This window comes from Solea solea, chromosome 4 (genome assembly GCF_958295425.1).
Source record: "Solea solea chromosome 4, fSolSol10.1, whole genome shotgun sequence".
Classification (NCBI taxonomy): Eukaryota; Metazoa; Chordata; class Actinopteri; order Pleuronectiformes; family Soleidae; genus Solea; species Solea solea.
Window position 1 is genome coordinate 1,260,444 of NC_081137.1, and position 17,927 is coordinate 1,278,370.

A 17,927-nucleotide genomic window follows, 5' to 3' on the forward strand; every position below is an offset into this window, starting at 1 on the left:
TTGTAATATTTTGAGAATACATTTGTAATCTAATGAGAATACAGTCATAATATTATTGGATTAAAGTTGTAATTTTATGAGAATAAAGTCGTAAAATTATGAGAATAAAGTCGTAATATTTTGAGAATAGTAATCTAATGAGAATACAGTCATAATATTATTGGAATAAAGTTGTAATTTTATGAGAATAAAGTCATAAAATTATGAGAATAAAGTTGTAAAATTATGAGAATAAAGTCATAATTTTATGAGAATAAAGTTGTAAAATATGAGAATAAAGTTGTAAAATATGAGAATAGAGTTGTAAAATTATGAGAATAAAGTCGTAATCTAATGAGAATAAAGTCACAATATTATGACACTAAAGTCATAATAAAGTGGTCATTTTATGAGAATAAAGTCATAATTATTATTTAAGCTAAATCTCAGATGATCAGCTGTAACCTGTGTCAAGAACGCAGAGCATTTGGTGAAGATACATTTTGGTTTCAGCTTCACAGATACAGAAAAAACGGATTATTTTAAACATCAGGACTAAGATTAAGAGATTATGAAGATTATGAAAGAAACTGAGAGTGGCTCCTCTGAGCACAGGTTTTTTTTTGCTCTCTCATGATGATGATGATAATGATGATGTTGATTTTCTGTTGTTTGTGATTCAGCTGCAAACAGAAGCTGTACTCGGAGGAGCTGCCGACCACCAGCGTCATCATCCCGTTCCACAACGAGGGCTGGTCGTCGCTGCTCAGGACGGTTCACAGCGTCCTCAACCGCTCGCCGCCGCAGCTCATCGCCGAGATCATCCTGGTCGACGACTTCAGCGACAAAGGTACACACACACACACACACACACAGTCATTTGTGTTTGTTTGACTCAAACGTTGTCTGAAGTGGTCGCTTTAACGATGTGTTCTGCGTCGCCGCGTCTCTTAAAGAAGTTTAGTGGTGGAACTTTTGCTGCGTCACAGTCGTTTGTCGGGGGACGTTTGAGCCCGGAGGCGTTTCATGTCCTGCAGATCGCTCTGATGTCGCTGTTTGTCTTCACTGCACCGACAGTAAAGTCCAGACTACACTCTGTGGAAATGTTCATTTGTGTGAAGATTGGAACATTCCTTTTTTCATGCTTTAAGTTCATGCTTTTCTTTTCTCTTTGGCCTATAACAGGGGTCTCAAACTCGTGGCCCCCAGTCGATGTCTTGTGGCCCTGCGCTTATTTATCTTTTATTTCACCAAACAGACCCAAACAGTGAACAATATTTGTATAATAAGAATTATACATGAGGGTTATATTTATCACATTAAAATATAAATTTAACATTTAATAATTATATAAGCTTCAATTTCAATTGTCTGCTTGTTATTTTTCAAAAAATTGTTTGATTCTATTTTATTTTTCTGTCTATTTTTTGTTGTAAATGATATATACTGTATTTATATATACATACAGTACATATGTATATATATATATACACATACATATACAGTATGTATGTTTAAAAAAAAAAAACTTTTATTTTGAAAGTGCAACATCATCCTAAATATTTTTTTAATTTGCAACATTTAGATATCATTTTTTAATTTCTAATCACTAAACTGTTCTTTTTTCCCTAAAATATCGGACTTTTTCACTTGACTGGCCCCCCCGTGCTCCTGGGCCCCCTGGCTCCTGGCCCCCCTCCTGACCAGACTAGAAATTCACCAGACTTTTTTCACTTGACTGGCCACAGGGCTCCTGGCTCCAGGGCTCCTGGCTCCAGGGCTCCAGGCTCCAGGGCTCCAGGGCTCCTGGCTGCAGGGCTCCAGGGCTCCTGGCCCCAGGGCTCCTGGCCCCAGGGCTCCTGGCCCCAGGACTCCTGGCCCCAGGGCTCCTGGCCAGATGAGAAGTTCACTGGCCCCCGGGTCATGAGTTTGAGGCCCCTGGTCTATAAGTTGCTCGCTAATACAGCAGTATTTATTTATTTGGTCTTTTCAGCTGTTATCAGAGAGCACAGATGAACATGAAAGCATGAAAGCATGAAAGCATGAAAGCATGAAAGCATGGAAGCATGAAAGCATGAAAGCATGAAAGCATGAAAGCATGAAGTAAAAAGGCTGTAAATGGCGTGTTTGCATTTTCATGATCAAACCACCAGAGTGGCCTGGAGTTTTAAATGCAATCATCCTCACAGTCGTCATGGAAACCACGATCATGAGCAGTTTCCCGGGAGCAGACGAGCGATGATGAGGGTGCCGCGCGACCCTCGCCCGGCGCTCTGCCGCGGATTGCTTCCCCTCACGCCGGCGGCCTAATCAGTGTGAACCCGGGAGTTAATGTACAGCGCTGAGCCCTTACATAATAAATCAGAGCACAAGTGCAGTGTCATCACCGGGCTCTGAGAGAACAAGACATTCATTATCGGTTCAGAGATGCCGCGCCGCATAATTTCCTGTTCACTTTCCCACCATTTCCTGAGATGTTAAATAATGCAGGAGAGCAGAGCGGGACAGAGGAGGACACGCGGGGACGTTTCAGGAGGACAATATTACGCTTTCATGAGATTTCATCACGATCACTGACGCTGATAAACACAGTGACTCAAACCAGGTCTTTGGTTTTTTATCACCCCAAAATCTGAGTCTGGATGAATCCACTTAACCTCCACCCTGACCTTTAACCTTTCTGTGACCCTTGCTCCCGTATACTTGTCATTACGGTAGAACCTCAGGAACGACGGGAGGTCAGAGCGAGAGTCGTGAGCTGCTTGGCGTTTACATGCAGGGTTTTCCCACCAGGTCACATGACTGATGCTGCAAACACGTCATTAGGTTTGCAAAACTCTGGGAATTTTACCAAAGCGAAAACATTCCATGGGAATTTAATGGGAATAAAGAAGCCACACATATTCAGTGGCTAAAGACGCCTGTAATAAGGCTAAATGTGCTGTGTCGCTGTCTCGCTGCAGTAATCGGTGCCATGTTGTGTCGTCGGCACACTGAACGTGGACAGATGACGAGCTGCTTTTCAGGCGGCGGTCGCTAATGAGCGCGCGGCTCTTTGTGTTGTGCAATTACAGCCTCGGTGCTTCAGCACCAGCTCCCGGTTTCTCCCCTTTCAGTAAAAACCCACGAGTAATACGACGCGGAGGAAACGTGGTGATGAGGAAGAGTTTTTGTGTGGATGTCAGGTCTCTCTTTCTTCTGATATGATGAGGAAGAGTTTTTGTGTGGATGTCAGGTCTCTCTTTCTTCTGACATGATGAGGAAGAGTTTTTGTGTGGATGTCAGGTCTCTCTTTCTTCTGACATGATCGCGCCTGAACTGGAAAGGAAAAGTCGTGCTGGGCTTTTTATTCAGAGCGTGTGCTCAGGGGAACAAAGAGCGGGCGGCAGGAAGTGTGCTGGTGTCAGCCGGCGACTGTTGTGTGTTACAGATCATCAGATTCAAGGCAGGGGTCAGATGGCTTTCTCTGGAAGGATTAATATTTATTTATTCCCCACTGTGCTCTGTTTTTTTTATATTCTTTTCACTTTATAGACTAAAGGACATGCTTTGAGAAAACATTGTGCCTTTGACAGTTTCATCTCTGCAGCCTTTTTGCAGCCGCTCACTCTCCCACACCAAAGCCCATAGAGAAAATGAGTGATTTTAACATCACAGCACACAGGAGCTGTTGATCCACTGCTGCCTCCATCACAAAGTGACCACACGAGGCAGCAGTAGACCAGCAGTGGACCAGCAGCTCCTGTGTCCCCACGAGCTAAAAACACAGATTTTCTCTGTGGAGTTTGGTGTGGGAGAGTGAGCGGTTTACAAACTTGAGTTTCTAACGATATCGTAGATTTTGTTTGTTTGCGAGTTTTTTGTTAATCGGCTGAAATCACTTACTGTCGATTATTTTCTCGATTCATCGATTGGTCCATAAAATATGAATGATTTCTTTTTGATATGGAGCAAAGAAACCCGAAAATCTATGTTTAATTTGTATTTTGTTTTTGCTTTTCTGAAATAAACCGATCACTAACCGACTCACTAACTAATAATGCCACTTAGTTATCAGCAGCCAAAGTCCTAATGCGTAACAGATATTGTGAAGTAAACAGCGCACACTTTCACAGACAGGCCTTAGTGAAGCATGGATGTTAAATGTTTTATTTCAGTCTGGTGATTTTGTAGCTTGAGTATCAGACTGACACACAGTCGCCTCAGCCTTAGGTTTCTGTGTGACACGGTGGGATTTCGTACATAATTTGAAGCTGTCATTTTTAATCTTTAATCACACGTGTGATGATGGCTAAACTCCCTTCAGGACTCGCTGCTGCCGACACTTCCGCTGTGGAGGTTATTATGTGAATCTTAGGCTCATAATCCGTCTCTTTTAGAGATCGCGGCGGTCAACAAATCTCCTTAATCTGACTCTGGTGGATCTGCTGTCATGTTGCCGTCCTCACTCTCCCTCGCTCTCTCTCTCCAGCTTATCCCTGATGTTGTTGTTGTTGTTGTTGTTGTTGTTGTCGACGACGACGACGACGGTAAATGTCAGGTTTGTGCAGTTTCCTCTTTCCTCCGTTTCCCACTGACATTCAACAATCATACGGGAGGAAGTCTTATCACAGACGCGGCAGAGGGAGCGACTCTTCCTCCCACTGTAGCTTCAAGAGGAAATGATATCGTGCACCTGCTGGGGTTTGAATAAGGGCTGGAAAGATTGGGGGGGAAAAAAGAAAGTAGAACATCCCCCGCTGTCTTTATGATTCCTATTGATGCTGCTGAGTCAAAATAAAAGCCTTATTTTTAACCGCATGAAAGGAAAATATCTTCAGATCGGTGCTTTTGAACAGAGACAAACAATAATCACACCTCATGATTAATAAAAACGTTTATTTCCTTATTATTATTGAGCTGATTCATGTAAAAATTAATTTTCATGCTATAAAAACACCTAAATGTGGTCAAACTGCTTAGAGCAGGCGTCACAAACTCCAATCACCCGGGTGGCTGATGAACTTCTAGTCTGGTCAGGAGAAGACCTGACCTGTATGTCACAATATTTCACAGAAATCCAAACTAAAAGTGTAATGATGTATAATTCACTTTGAAAAAAGAACATTTATATAGAATGTTTATAAAGAGCAAAAAGTCAATGTTCTAGTTCATCTGCTGAGGACCAAGAGTTTGGACGGAGAAACGCGGAGATCTGGGGCGGGAGCTATAAATACTCGCCTTCAAGGGAAAGTCGTGGATAGAGTTCACAAACAGGTGGTCCAAGACCACCTCATCTCAGGAGACCAGAGTTTGGTTGTTTTGGCCCACATCAGACACACCGCACTGACCTCCCCAACCCCAAGACTTCAGAACTTTGTTGTTGTGGATTAAAGTTACATTCAGAGATGATTTTCTCAAAGATGGAAGGTCGTGGTTCTCCTCGGTGCAGGAGGTAGATGACATACTAGCCTTCAAGAGAAAGTCGTGGATAGAGTTCACACCAATGAGAGTTCACGAGCAGGTGGTCCAAGACAACCTCATTTCAGAGGTTCTCGAGCGACAGACCCAAACAAATCGGACACACCAGGGTTCACTGCCAGCTTCAGAACTTTGTCGTTGTTGTTGTGGATTGAAGTTACAAACATTCAGAGATGATTCTCTCAAAGATGGAAGGTGAAAGGATTGCATTTGGGTGGAAGTTGAAGGTATTTGTGACCTCACAAGGACACTGTGCTGTTGTTCCATCATGGTACAGTTTTGGTTTGGTGCAGTATGGTACACTTTGGAATGGGTCAAGCTTCCATTGAACACGACAGACACAGACGACAATGGAGGACGTCCAGCAGTTCTTTTTCTTTTTCCTGCTTGGTTTGTGGCGTCGATATTTGAATGATGATAGACTGCGGGTGTTAAAATAACAGTCTGATTGTTAGTCTAGCTCCACCCTGACCGCACCATACCGTTTTACTCTGGTTCCCTAAGGGGAAGGGTGCAAAAACATGGAACAGTTGGTGCTGGTTATTTTGGAAAACACATCTAAACACAGCTAAAAAGACCTGGGTTCATGGCCTGGTTCTCCTTCTATATGGAGTTTGCATGTTCTACCCATGGTTGGTTTTCTTTGGGTTCTCCGATTTCCTCCAACAGACCTAGAACATGCTGAGGTTAACTGGGCACCCGACCTTTCACCCTGCTTCAGCTGGGTTTGGCTCCCCACAAGTCTCATTCGCTCCAGAAGTGTCAAAAACACCGTTGTCCCGTCTAAAAACCCAACCTCTGCTCTTGTAAGCTGCAGGAAATGAGTTTCTGCTCTGAGTTTTTATTTCTGCTTTGTTAGTAAAAGAAAAAAAAATACCTAAAAATACCAGGAAGCACTTGGGTTGATAAAAAAAGACTTTCATCAGCTCAAGGACGGCCTCGCATTCCGCTTCCATATCTCATCTCTGGCACGTTATTGTGCTCCGACGTCTTCATAGCAGAGTTTCATTAAATCGGGGGACGAGTGCGAGTCCACATGTATCCATCATGGTTAAGTGCGGTCTGTCAGCAGGACCAGCGAGCGTCAGCCCGCTCCTCTGATGGATCGTCCCGTTATTCACTTCCCGATCAATTATGTGTTTCCTGTGGGAGAAATATGAGCGGGCGAGAGAGACAACGTGTCCGATGAGACACGAAGTGTGTCCTGAAATGTCTGCGCTAAATGGACGGACTTAAAAAAATGGGTTATTAGTTGTGTTCGGTTGCCAATTTGTGACTTGTAAGTGTGCGACGGTGTTATTGGTGGTCAGCGACGAGGAAGTGTGTGTAAGGAAGTCAGTAAATTTCATTTATGTGGCACCTTTCACAGATATAACATCACAAAGTGCCTCAGAGTAAAATATATAATAATAATGAGAACAACCAAAGTACAGAACACAATACAATAAATTAAAAAAAACATTACAAACCAAAAACCAAAACCCCAAAATGCAAATACTATATCGATTTAATCAAACATAAAAAATATTGTGTTTTATTTGTTTGAAAATTCACTTTTTCTTTGCAATGACTGGATTTATGTTCCCTGATTGGTTCCCGTGGTTATTTGTTTGTGATGCTGACCATGGGCGGGGCTTAGGGAGCTGCCTGCTGATTGGCTACTGAGTTTTGGAGCGAAAGTCGTCACGAGTTTGGAGTCGGAATCGCAAACAAAAAAACGCGGCACAAACAAAGTGAGGGAGCGCAAACTAAATGACCATCATTGCAAAGAAAAAGTCGATTTAAAAAAAATAATAAAATACATTTTGTGATTCATTTTAGACGGTTTCTGAAGCTGAGAAATTGCACGTTTTTGTCGCTCGAGAGGAAAAAAGTGGCCTAAAAAAACTTAAACTATCATAACCTTGGTTTGTACCATTTTTAGCAACTTCCTCTCTGCAATTTCGTTTGGGATCTGAATCTTTTTGTGATGGGTAGGTGATGACACAGGTATGTTCCCTTAAAATTTAGATAAGAGTCTTCCCTCATTTTTTTTAACTCCTTATCTCCTGTAAGAGATCATTTTAATCTCTCATCTCTGTCAAAACTCATGAAGATGTTTTGTCTTCAAACAAACATGTTATTCCTGTCAGGACCAGTATCGTCGTCATGGAGACCAAAACCTTAGGTTAGGGTTAGACATTAACTGGTTAAGGTTAACGTTTGATGAGCTATAATGTGTCCTTACTAAGATATAAAAACACATTTCTGTGTGTGTGTGTGTGTGTCAGCAGATGATAAATGGGGACAAGAAATAAATTTACTCGGGAGTGAGAACTGGAACAATCTCGATGCATGACATCACAGCACTGTTGTAAATGAACAGGATCCTTGAAACTTTGATAACAAAAAAACACCATAAAAGGTCGACGTCCGCAGATCTGACGACGACGGCGGCGCGGAACGGACAGGAACAAAAAAAGACACCTTCACCGTGAGGAATAATAAATCAATTAATAAATAAATAAATAAAAAAAGGATTGAGTTCAGACGAAGATCCAATCCAAATGGCACAATTATTGCTACTTTATATCACGGCTAAAACATGTGATACATAAGAAGATGAATCTGTAAACACTCACACCCACAGATATTACACACAGTTTTAAAGTTTGAACTCATGGGAACAAAGTCACATCATCACAAACTCACACATGAAAACATAATGAGACAGAGTAAAGTAGCACAGATTGTGAGCTGACCAGCTCATGCTGTGATGATGATGATGATGGTGAGGGGAGGTCAGCTCACTCTTCATTAGGCAGTAATTGAATTTCCTGGCCTCACGCAGGGAGGATGTTCATCCCTCGCCGTCCCTGCAGGAGAGCGTCGGCTCGAGGTTAGCTCGGGCCAACGCGGCCGCGCTCACCGCGGGGTTTTTCCTCCGCCTCGTCGTCTGTCATCCGCACGCCGGACCGCGTCAGTGCGTGCGGATGACAGAGGAGAACCTCGGGCGACACACGGCTGTGACTGGACAAGGACCTGCGGCGTTAAAGCTGACACACGTGGACACGCACATTATTCACACCATTCTGCGACTGTGACTCTGTTCTCTGTCGCCAAGGCAACCATGATGCCGTTTTCCATGACTTCATAGCTCCTCCTCCTCAACCTGGGCAGAGTCATCTGCAGCCGTGACGTGGTTTTACACGCGACACTGCCAGTTCAGGTGTTTTTGTAGTTGTTTAGTTTTAGTCGTAGTTTTACTGGTAGTTTACTTGGTTTAGTAGGTGTTTCACTGGTAATTAGTTGTTTTAGTAGTAATTTATGTCATAGTAATTTTACTGGTAGTTTAGTTGTTTTACTAGTAGTTTTAGTAGTAGTAATTTTACTGGTAGTTTAGTTGTTTTACTAGTAGTTGTTTTACTGGTAGTTCAGGTGTTCTAGTAGTTGTTTAGTTTTAGTAGTAGTTGTAGTTTAGTTCTTCAAGTAAGTTATAGTTTTTGTACTAGTAGTTTTACTGGTAGTTTACTTGTTTTAGTAGGTGTTTTACTAGTAGTTTTAGTAATAGTAGTTTTACTGGTAGTTTACTTGTTTTACTAGTAGTTTTACTAGTAGTTGTTTTACTGGTAGTTCAGTTGTTCTAGTAGTTGTTTAGTTTTAGTAGTAGTTTTACATTAGTTCTCTAAGTAAGTTATAGTTTTTATACTAGTAGTTTCTCTGGTAGTTTACTTGTTTCTGTAGTAGTTTTTTATAGTAGTTTATCTGGTATTTTACTTGTTTTTGTAGTATTTTTTTAGTAGTTTTTCTGGTAGTTTAATTGTTTTTGTAGTAGTTTTTTTTAGTAGTTTCTCTGGTAGTTTACTTGTTTTTGTAGCAGTTTTTTTGTTGTTTTTCTGGTAGTTTACTTGGTTTTTGTAGTAATTTTATAGTAGTTTCTCTGGTAGTTTACTAGTTTTTGTTGTAGTTTTTATTAGTAGGTTTACTGGTAGTTTAGTTGTTTTCGTAGTAGTTTCTGGGAGTCAATGGAGCAGTGGGTGGGGCGCCAAATGCTGTGCTTCTGTGTGATGATTGGAGGAAGTGTCTGAAAGGCGGGGCCAGTTTTTGATTGACAAAGCCGACAGCTGCAGACTTCTCAGCCTCAGGCCTGTGTGGATGTTTCATGATGAAGTCTGAAGACAAACATTGGCACAGATAAAAACATTTTCAGTTTGACATAATTATCGCGTTGCTCAGGTTGTTGGTTTGCAGATGTTTAAATGACTGGACCTGAAATGAGCTTCATTAGTTTGATAAAGTAACTTAAAGCAGCTGTGAATGGTCGTCAAGACCAGAATCCAGACAAAGATTATTGATTCATCCACAGATGAATTCATGAATAATATCGTCGCACAGATTGTGTCCTTCCAGATTTTTCTTTTTCTTTTTTCTTTGTCCATAAAATATCCACTCTCATGCAAAGCGGCTGCTGAAATTGGAGTTTTGTGAGTGTGTGGAATGAAGCAGTTAAGCCTCATTTCATCACCGCTAAACTGCATTAGGATGATTTGTTTTCTCTCTCTTTAGCCACACTGTGTGTGTGTGTGTGTGTGTGTGTTGTTGTTGTTGTTACTTTTATTTTCTGCCAGATCGTTTAGTTTCCTGTAATAAAGCGGCTTTTTCCAGAGGCCTGAGGGCGAGAAGGTGACGTGTTTTTGCCCAAAAACAGCGGCGCATGTTATCATGTGGTGGCAAATGTTTGTCTCTCCCACACGCTCCTATTTAATTAGAGTGTACTTTGGAGATGAGAGCGTTTTCCCACAGGACGCTGACTTCATTAGCACCTGTAAGTGTTGGTGCGTGTTGGAGAGCCAGAGCGAGAGCGAGCGCTGGCTTTGAGGAGCGTCCTCTGATAAACCGCGTCCAGGTTCGTTTGGATGTGACGTCACAAAACGAATCCACGTCTCATGCGACGCTCACTGATCCACGGTTTGACCGATGAAAGACTTTCATTGACTTAAGCTTTTGAAGTAGTGCTGTCAAACGATTCATCGCATTAATGTCATAGTTAACAAACAATTCACGTTTATAATAATAAAGTATAATTACTTTATAAATAAACGTTTGTTCCATCAGCGTGAGACCAACGTGCGCGTCAGTGTCCGTCGTCTCGTTTCCTCACAAATGGCTTATTAATGTTGTTATTGTCGTCATTATATGACTTTAATTGAAATTTAAATTGAGAGCCGGCGCCGCGCTCCCCAAGGAGCGTCATTAGCGTCTTTAATAGCAGAAGTAACTGGCGTCCTTCCAGCTTAATGGGGGCAATCTTCATACAGAAAGAGAAATAATGAATTAAATAAAGAAAGAAATCATGAACACAGTTTAACCATTAACCACGAGGCAAGAACGACAGGGAGGGGGAGGAGCTAAAGACACTTTATGATGTTTTAATAACAAGAGGGGAAATAAAACACCGTTATTATATTATATAACATGTCTTTGTAGGTGTGACGAGGTGCTAACAAAAGACACCTGAACGCATCGTCGTAGTTTTTGTCAGAGAACAACCTGAGACTGAGGTAAGTGTGGCCTCCCATGAATTAACCGCCACTTTTAAAGGTAAAAAAAAGCTACAAACCCACTCTATATCTTTAACCGCGTCATTTGTCGTCTTTGTTTCCTCCTCCTTCACCTTTTTTTCTGCTGAATATTTTAGTTTTGAACCCTGTGTCATGTCTCGCTCCATTAACTACGTAATAATCCTGGAAAACTTGCACTTCCTGCTCGGAACTTAACACCCACAGCTCCTTAAACACAACGCAGATTAAATCAGCAGCAGCAGCAGCAGCAGCAGTCGTACCAGATTCCTGTGCAGTGACGGAGTGGACACTGTGTCGCCGCTGCCTGTTAACACTGACTAACAGCGACTCTGTCTCTGAAGCTGTCGTTGTCATGGCATCCTCTTCCTCCTGCTCGTCTTCCTCCTCGTGCGTGCGTGCAGCTGCGTGTCACTGCTCCGACGATACTGTATGTGACAATTCTGCCAGAACTCATTTCTGCAGTGTCGCTCTGCTTTAGCTCGGCCATATGTTTATATATGTCCATATATACAGTATATAGACAGCACTTGAACGCAACATGATTTATTCATTTGTCATAATTTACCCTGGAAAAAAAGGCTCTAATTTGATTAGGTTTTGGTTATTGTGTACAGTTCAGTCTGAACCCAGTCCTGCTGTCTGTCGTCTCCACTGGACTGAGTCGGTCTGAGTTTGAGTTCACACTTTTGCACTTTAGTGAAACGAACGTGTTCCCCTCCTCGCCTGAGGCGGCGCCGTGTCACGAATTACAGGAGGATGAAGCGGGAGAAGATGGATGGATGGGTGGATACCGGAAAAGCAGAGAAATAGAACGTTTGCGTCGTTGTGGTGGAACGTCAGGATTTCCACCGGAACAAGCGTCCGATCACAGTCGAGATTCACCAGCGCGTCACACGTTTGTGACGTCAGCTTCTCAGTTCTGTCGTTCTGAAACGATTGAATAAATAACTGCCAGACTTGTAAAAAGACTCGACTGATGACAACACAGTCTTTTGCACTGATACGTCCAGTTCTTGAAGATGTGTCCTGTCCATAGTTGTCCAAAGTAATGTGAGGAAATGTGGGATTCTGGGTTAGAATTCTGACATTTCTTTCTCAAAATTCTGACTTTTTTTCTCAAAATTCTGACTTTTTCCTGGGAATTCTGACATTTCCCCCTCCAGATATGGAAAGTGAAAGTGAGGCAGAAGAACTCACTCATTGAACATAAAATCTAAATAAATCCAGACGGCCAGATTATCATGATGATCATACGAGGGTTAATCTACGAGGTGATGACTGATGGATGTAAATATGTTTGTTTTTAATGTCATTTTGACATTTGGATTCTAAATTCATTCACACACATTGAAAGAAGAAGAACGGAAATAAAGAATAAAATCGAGCAGCTTTGATGGAGACGTTAGTGTCTGTGACTGTGTGTGTGTGTGTGTGTGTGTGTGTGCGCTTGAAGGCAGAGACATGAAATCGTCCGTCCTTCATCAAAATGCTGCTTTCATCATTTTACAATGTGACATGGCAAAGTGCACATCTGTACTACATCTGTTATCACTGCCTCAGAAGCCATTTAAGCTCCGTGTGTGTGTGTGTGTGTGCTGTTTTTAAAAATCCCCCCTCAGACCTCAGACTTCTATCATCACAGCATCCTCCTCTTCTTCTTCGTCTTTTTTTAATGACGGCAGCAGAAAAGCAGCTTCAAATGTCTCCAGTCTGGCATTGGGTAAGAAAACGGAGGATGTGTCGATGCAGGAGTTCACAGGCGAAATATTTTGGAGGAATAAATTAGCAGCTTGGCTCTTTGGTGACGCGCCAAGACTTCTGGGAAGTAATCCAGCACCTTGGAAAGACGAGATGAAGAGTCAAATCGGATCCACTGTAATTTGAGGTTAATTGAATTGAACATTCCCCACTCCTCCTCCCCACTCCTCCCTGCCATGGAAACAAATATGAAGGAGAAGGAAATGTTGTCGCTGGTTTCTGAACCGAAACGATCGCCGCCGCCCTCGCTCCACGGTTTCTGTGCCGTTTAAAATGCTGTTGTGTGAGATACTGACGTGGAATCAGCTGTGAGTGAGGAAGACTTGTCCCTTTAATGAGGGGCGTGTCACAACTGTAGATCAAATATTCAAAAGAACGACGTCACCATCTCCAGGATTTAACCACGCCCCTCCACGTGTGACGTCCTGCAGGCGTGCCAGAGGAGAAAAAAACACAGTGTTGTCTTTGTAGCCATGACAACATGTTAGCTCCTCCCATTAACCTGCTGCTAACGAATAGTAATTCGTTAGCAGCAGCAGGTTAGCATTTGGAATTCAAAGCAATGACTAGAGCTAACGATGCTAATGTTAGTAGCATCAGTCATGTGACCTCAGTAACATTTCATGAACGTACTGGAACCACAACCAAAGGTGTTTCCGCCCATGTGTGGTCATGTGATTGGAGGTCAGAGGTCATATGTAGTGATTGACACAGAGTGACACGACTTCTCTGTGTTATCGTTACGTTTTTTTTCTGATGAGCGTCTGTGAGGCGGAGAAAAGAGCAGCGGTCGTGTGCAGAAGTGACGTCTGAGCCCTCGTCGCGTCCTGGACGTCACGTTCTAATCATGACTAATGTGTTTGCCGGCATCAGCCCGCTCTCATTAGTCTGATTTATCGTCTCCTCTCATATAAAACCGGCGGAGCCGTATTCCAATTTATTCAGGTCAAATTAACCGTTCATAATTAGGCGTCGTAACCTTTTCCCGGCTCCGCTCTCCTTCCCCGAATGTGCCGCACACGCGATGCAAATGTTGGTTATTTAGTCTGGGTCATTAGGGAGGTTATGTAAGAATCAAGGCTCGCAGGTCAAGAGTTCAGTCTGAATCAATCTCCTAACGCTTAATAGCTAATGGGCTGATTTATTACCGTGTTGTGAAGGTGAAGGCTCCACGTTTCCTCCCAGGCTGGCACCAAACCTATGGAGACTGTGTGTCTGTGTCGAAGGGTCAAAGCCCTGCAGCGCTTGTTATCGTAGCTGCATAAAAACTCGCTGTAATATAATCATTAATAAGGGAATGACTTAATTTTTCACTTGTGTTTATCAGACGCAGAGCTTCATGATTAAATAGTTATAGTGGCAGCAGAAAACTAAACGCTCTGAGACAGAGTCTTTATGCACTTGTACGTCTTTTTATTGAAGACATGTCCTGAAGTCACGTGAAACTGGGAATAAAACTATTGATTTAAAATTCTGGCCGAGAATTCTGACTTTGTTCTCGGAAATCTGACGTTTTCTCTGAGAATTCTAAACTATTTTTCTTAAAATTCTCACCCTTTTCCCTCAGATTCTGACTGTTTTCTTCGGCGTTGTAAACAAAATTTCAAACATAGTATTAATATTTGATATGTATATATCAGGCTGAAGTAGTTTTAAAATGCTGACTCATTTAAAGGGGTAAAAAATATTAATATATAATATTTTTACAGCGGTTTTTGGGAAGGTGACATTTTCTGACGCGAGGAACAAATTAGTGAGTTTTTTAAAAATCTGACACTGCAGAAGGAAATGTGAGGCCGTTACTCTTGGATGTGCGGCCATTTATTGAGGCTCAGTGAGATATAAATCACAGGAGAGATAGAAGGGGAAGACAAGATGGATGGATGGATGGAGAGAGTGACAGAAAGAAAGGCCTGTTGGCTTTGACTGGTCCTGCTGTCTTCATTCTGCCGGCGGTCCGTCCAGACATCTGCTGCCAAACACAATTTAAAACAGGAAAAACACGCTGTATGAAACAGGAAAGACCAAAGACACGGAGCGGGGAAGTAAGAGTGCAGAGATAAAAACGGCGAGTTTATCCACTGAAGGTTGGAAAGAAGCGCTGCCTTTTTCCATCACCTTCTCCTGTGATATTCAGAATCCAATTAGTGCCTGTGTTAGAGGGGGTTCCTCGGTGACAGAGCCCCATTTGTAAGAAGTATTATCAATGAGCAACACAGACAGAAGTCATATTTTATTAATGTCGGGCCCGGCTGCCTGTGTTCACAAAATAATGGCTCTTCTCTTTTTGGTGTTTTGTGTTGAAGTTTCGCGACAGACACAAATTACAAGGTGAGGGAAAAAAAAGAGATGAAAAATCCAGTTTCTGGAGATGTACGACTCGTCGTAAAGAAAGCGACGCGATAAATCTGATTTACCGCGTCGTAGCCTCCGCGGCGTTCCTCAGTATGGCCGCTGTCAGTGAGAATATAGTGTGCAATCATGCGTGTTGGTCAAGAAGAATATCGAAAACATTCTGCAGCGCGACTCAGCAAAAAAGAAGAAGAAAGAATGAGCGTGACAAAAAAAAAAAGGCTTCAAGGCGCTCGACCTTGAACAGTTCAATGCCAGATTTTAACTATAAGTCGATTTTGAAACTATACGCAGAGCAGGTACGAAACAAACTGTATAGTACAAAAGCGCTCGCGTACCACTGGTGGTACATGTACCACAGTTTGAGAACCATGGCTTGAGTCCAGTAAAGGACTTGTGCTGCAGGTCCTTTGCTCCTCAGTGGAACACCTTTACATTCAGGGTTCATTCATTAACGTTATACGCTGATGACATCACTGTGTTGTTGTGTATTATTTATTTGAGCGCGACAGTCCTCGGTCTTGACAGTAGTAGCTTTGTTGTTTTCCAGCTGAGTCATGTTTGTCTGACAGAGACAATGATCACATCACACTTTAGCTGCCTTACACATTTTTATTCCTTCATTCATTCATTCATTCGTTTATTTATTTGTTTGTTTATTTGTTTGTACAGGCATCTGTTGTTGTTCAGTCAAGGTGGAAAAACATCATATCTGGAAGCGTTCTCGGCCATATGGTCATTTATCAACATGGCAGCACATATGCAAATGAGTCTCAACAAGAGGCGGATGATTGACAGGAAGAACAGATCACACGCACGTCTTTATTCAGAGGAGGAGAGAGAGAGACAGACAGAGAGAGAGATAGATAGATGGTTTTTTTACAGTGATTATTATTGTTTAAGGAAAAACTCATATTTAAAGGAAACGTGTCCTAGAGTCCAGCTCCTGTGATTTATACATTTTTGAATATAAATATTTATATTTATATGTATGTATAAATATATATGTGTATATATATATACACACACATATATATGTATATATTATATTCAATATAAATATTATATTCAAAAATGTATTAATATATAGATATGTATATATGTGTATATATACATATATATATATATATATATATATATATATATATATATATAAATATAAATATTTATTTTACTGCACTGTCACCGCTGACTTGCGTGTGAGCAGGAAAACAATATTTATGGTGTGTATTTAGGGCAGGATTGATTTCAGAGGCAGCTCGAGGGACAGATTGGTGAAAAGCGTCTCTTTTTTTGATGGATTGATGATTTTATGGTCATCTCGTGGTTTGCCCTTGCTCCCTGCAGCTCCTCATTGTTTCACCTTCCAGTAAATTTGCCGTGGTCGTCTGAACATCCAGCATCTCTGTGTGTCTCTCTGGAGATTTATGGCTGCTGCTGCTGCTGCTGCTGCTGCTGCTGCTGCTGCTGCTGCTGCTGCCGCCGCCGCCGCCGCCGGTGACTCCTGACGCTCTGAAAAGACTTTTAAATTGTTTATTTAAAAGTGTGTGCTGGTGTAATTTAGTATCTGACAGTAAACTGGACAGATTATTGGATGCAGCAGTTTTCTTAAATTCCCTTGTTAGGCATTATGAATTTCTTTTCCAGTGAAATGTTGAGCATAATTGCAATTTTTCTTCTTCTCCTTCTTCTTTTTTTTGTTTCTTTTTTGGCCAATGGGCTTTATGAGCGCACACGTGACAAGAGGCTGATTTAATTCCTTTGTTCAGTCCTCACGGTTGAAGTCTTTCTCTTCAGGGTAACATTCTGTCTAATGACTGCAGCAGGGATGAAAACATGCAGATAAGTGAGTGGAAATAGAAAGTTTTCCCCAGTTTGTGTGTAGCTGTGTGTGTGTGTGTGTGTGAGGCTGTGTGAGGCTGTGTGGGTCATGTGACTCAGCAGATGTGGTTTTGATGGTGGATTCTCGCGTTTGCTTCTCCTTGCTTCACTCTGTCGTTCTTTTCGTTCTCTCGAGCACACACTGATCTCCGTGTTTGAACCTGCTCTCCCCTCAGAGCACCTGAAGGTGGCGCTGGAGGAGTACATGGTGCGGCTGCTGAAGGTTCGCATCCTGAGGACAAAGAAGCGGGAGGGTCTGATCCGGACTCGCCTGCTGGGCGCAGCTGCTGCGACAGGAGAGGTCATCACGTTCCTGGACTCTCACTGCGAGGCCAACGTCAACTGGCTGCCTCCGCTGCTGGGTGAGGAACTCACCGTTACGCCGACTCACTCTCTCTGTACATCTATATATAATACAGACAGTTAGTAAAACGGCAGCAGAATTTGTGTAAAAAATAAAAGTCACCAATCTGAAATGAAACAAGTTGAGTGCGAGTGTGATAAAAACACCCACGGCTCACATTAAACCAGCGTCTTCTCCATGAATCACATCACTTCTACCTTTACTGTTCCTGCATTACATTAAAAAAATGAAAAATCAGTCAATGGAGCAAAAATAAAACCCAAATATTCCCAGAAACCATGGACGTGCAGTTTAGTGAGTTAATGGCGTGTAAGTGAAGGAGCTCAGGCCTCCATCAAAACACAACACTCACCTAAATTCAATCAAGCCTCACAGCTTAAGCCAACTCCTGGATCTGCCCCCTAATCCGGGATCCGGGCCAAAATGTAATGGGTTCTCGCTTTGGCCTGAACCCAAGACTTCCACAAAGTTTTGTGAAAATCAAAAACGAAAGTCGTTTGTTTGTTTTTTTGTGGCGACGGAAATCCTGACGTGGAGAAACTCTCGGGACAAAGGAAGTGAGACGGCGGGAA

At 42.2% G+C, this 17,927-nt stretch overlaps 1 protein-coding gene across 1 annotated transcript in view; it reads left to right on the plus strand.

Annotated features, from left to right (window-relative positions):
• Positions 1–17,927, plus strand: part of LOC131457970 (polypeptide N-acetylgalactosaminyltransferase 10-like) — a 70,243-nt gene that overhangs the window by 31,823 nt on the left and 20,493 nt on the right. Inside the window, exons 4-5 of the mRNA XM_058626530.1 lie at positions 663–829; positions 17,168–17,353. Coding sequence (XP_058482513.1) covers positions 663–829; positions 17,168–17,353 — 353 coding nt within the window. The remainder of the gene's footprint in view (positions 1–662; positions 830–17,167; positions 17,354–17,927) is intronic.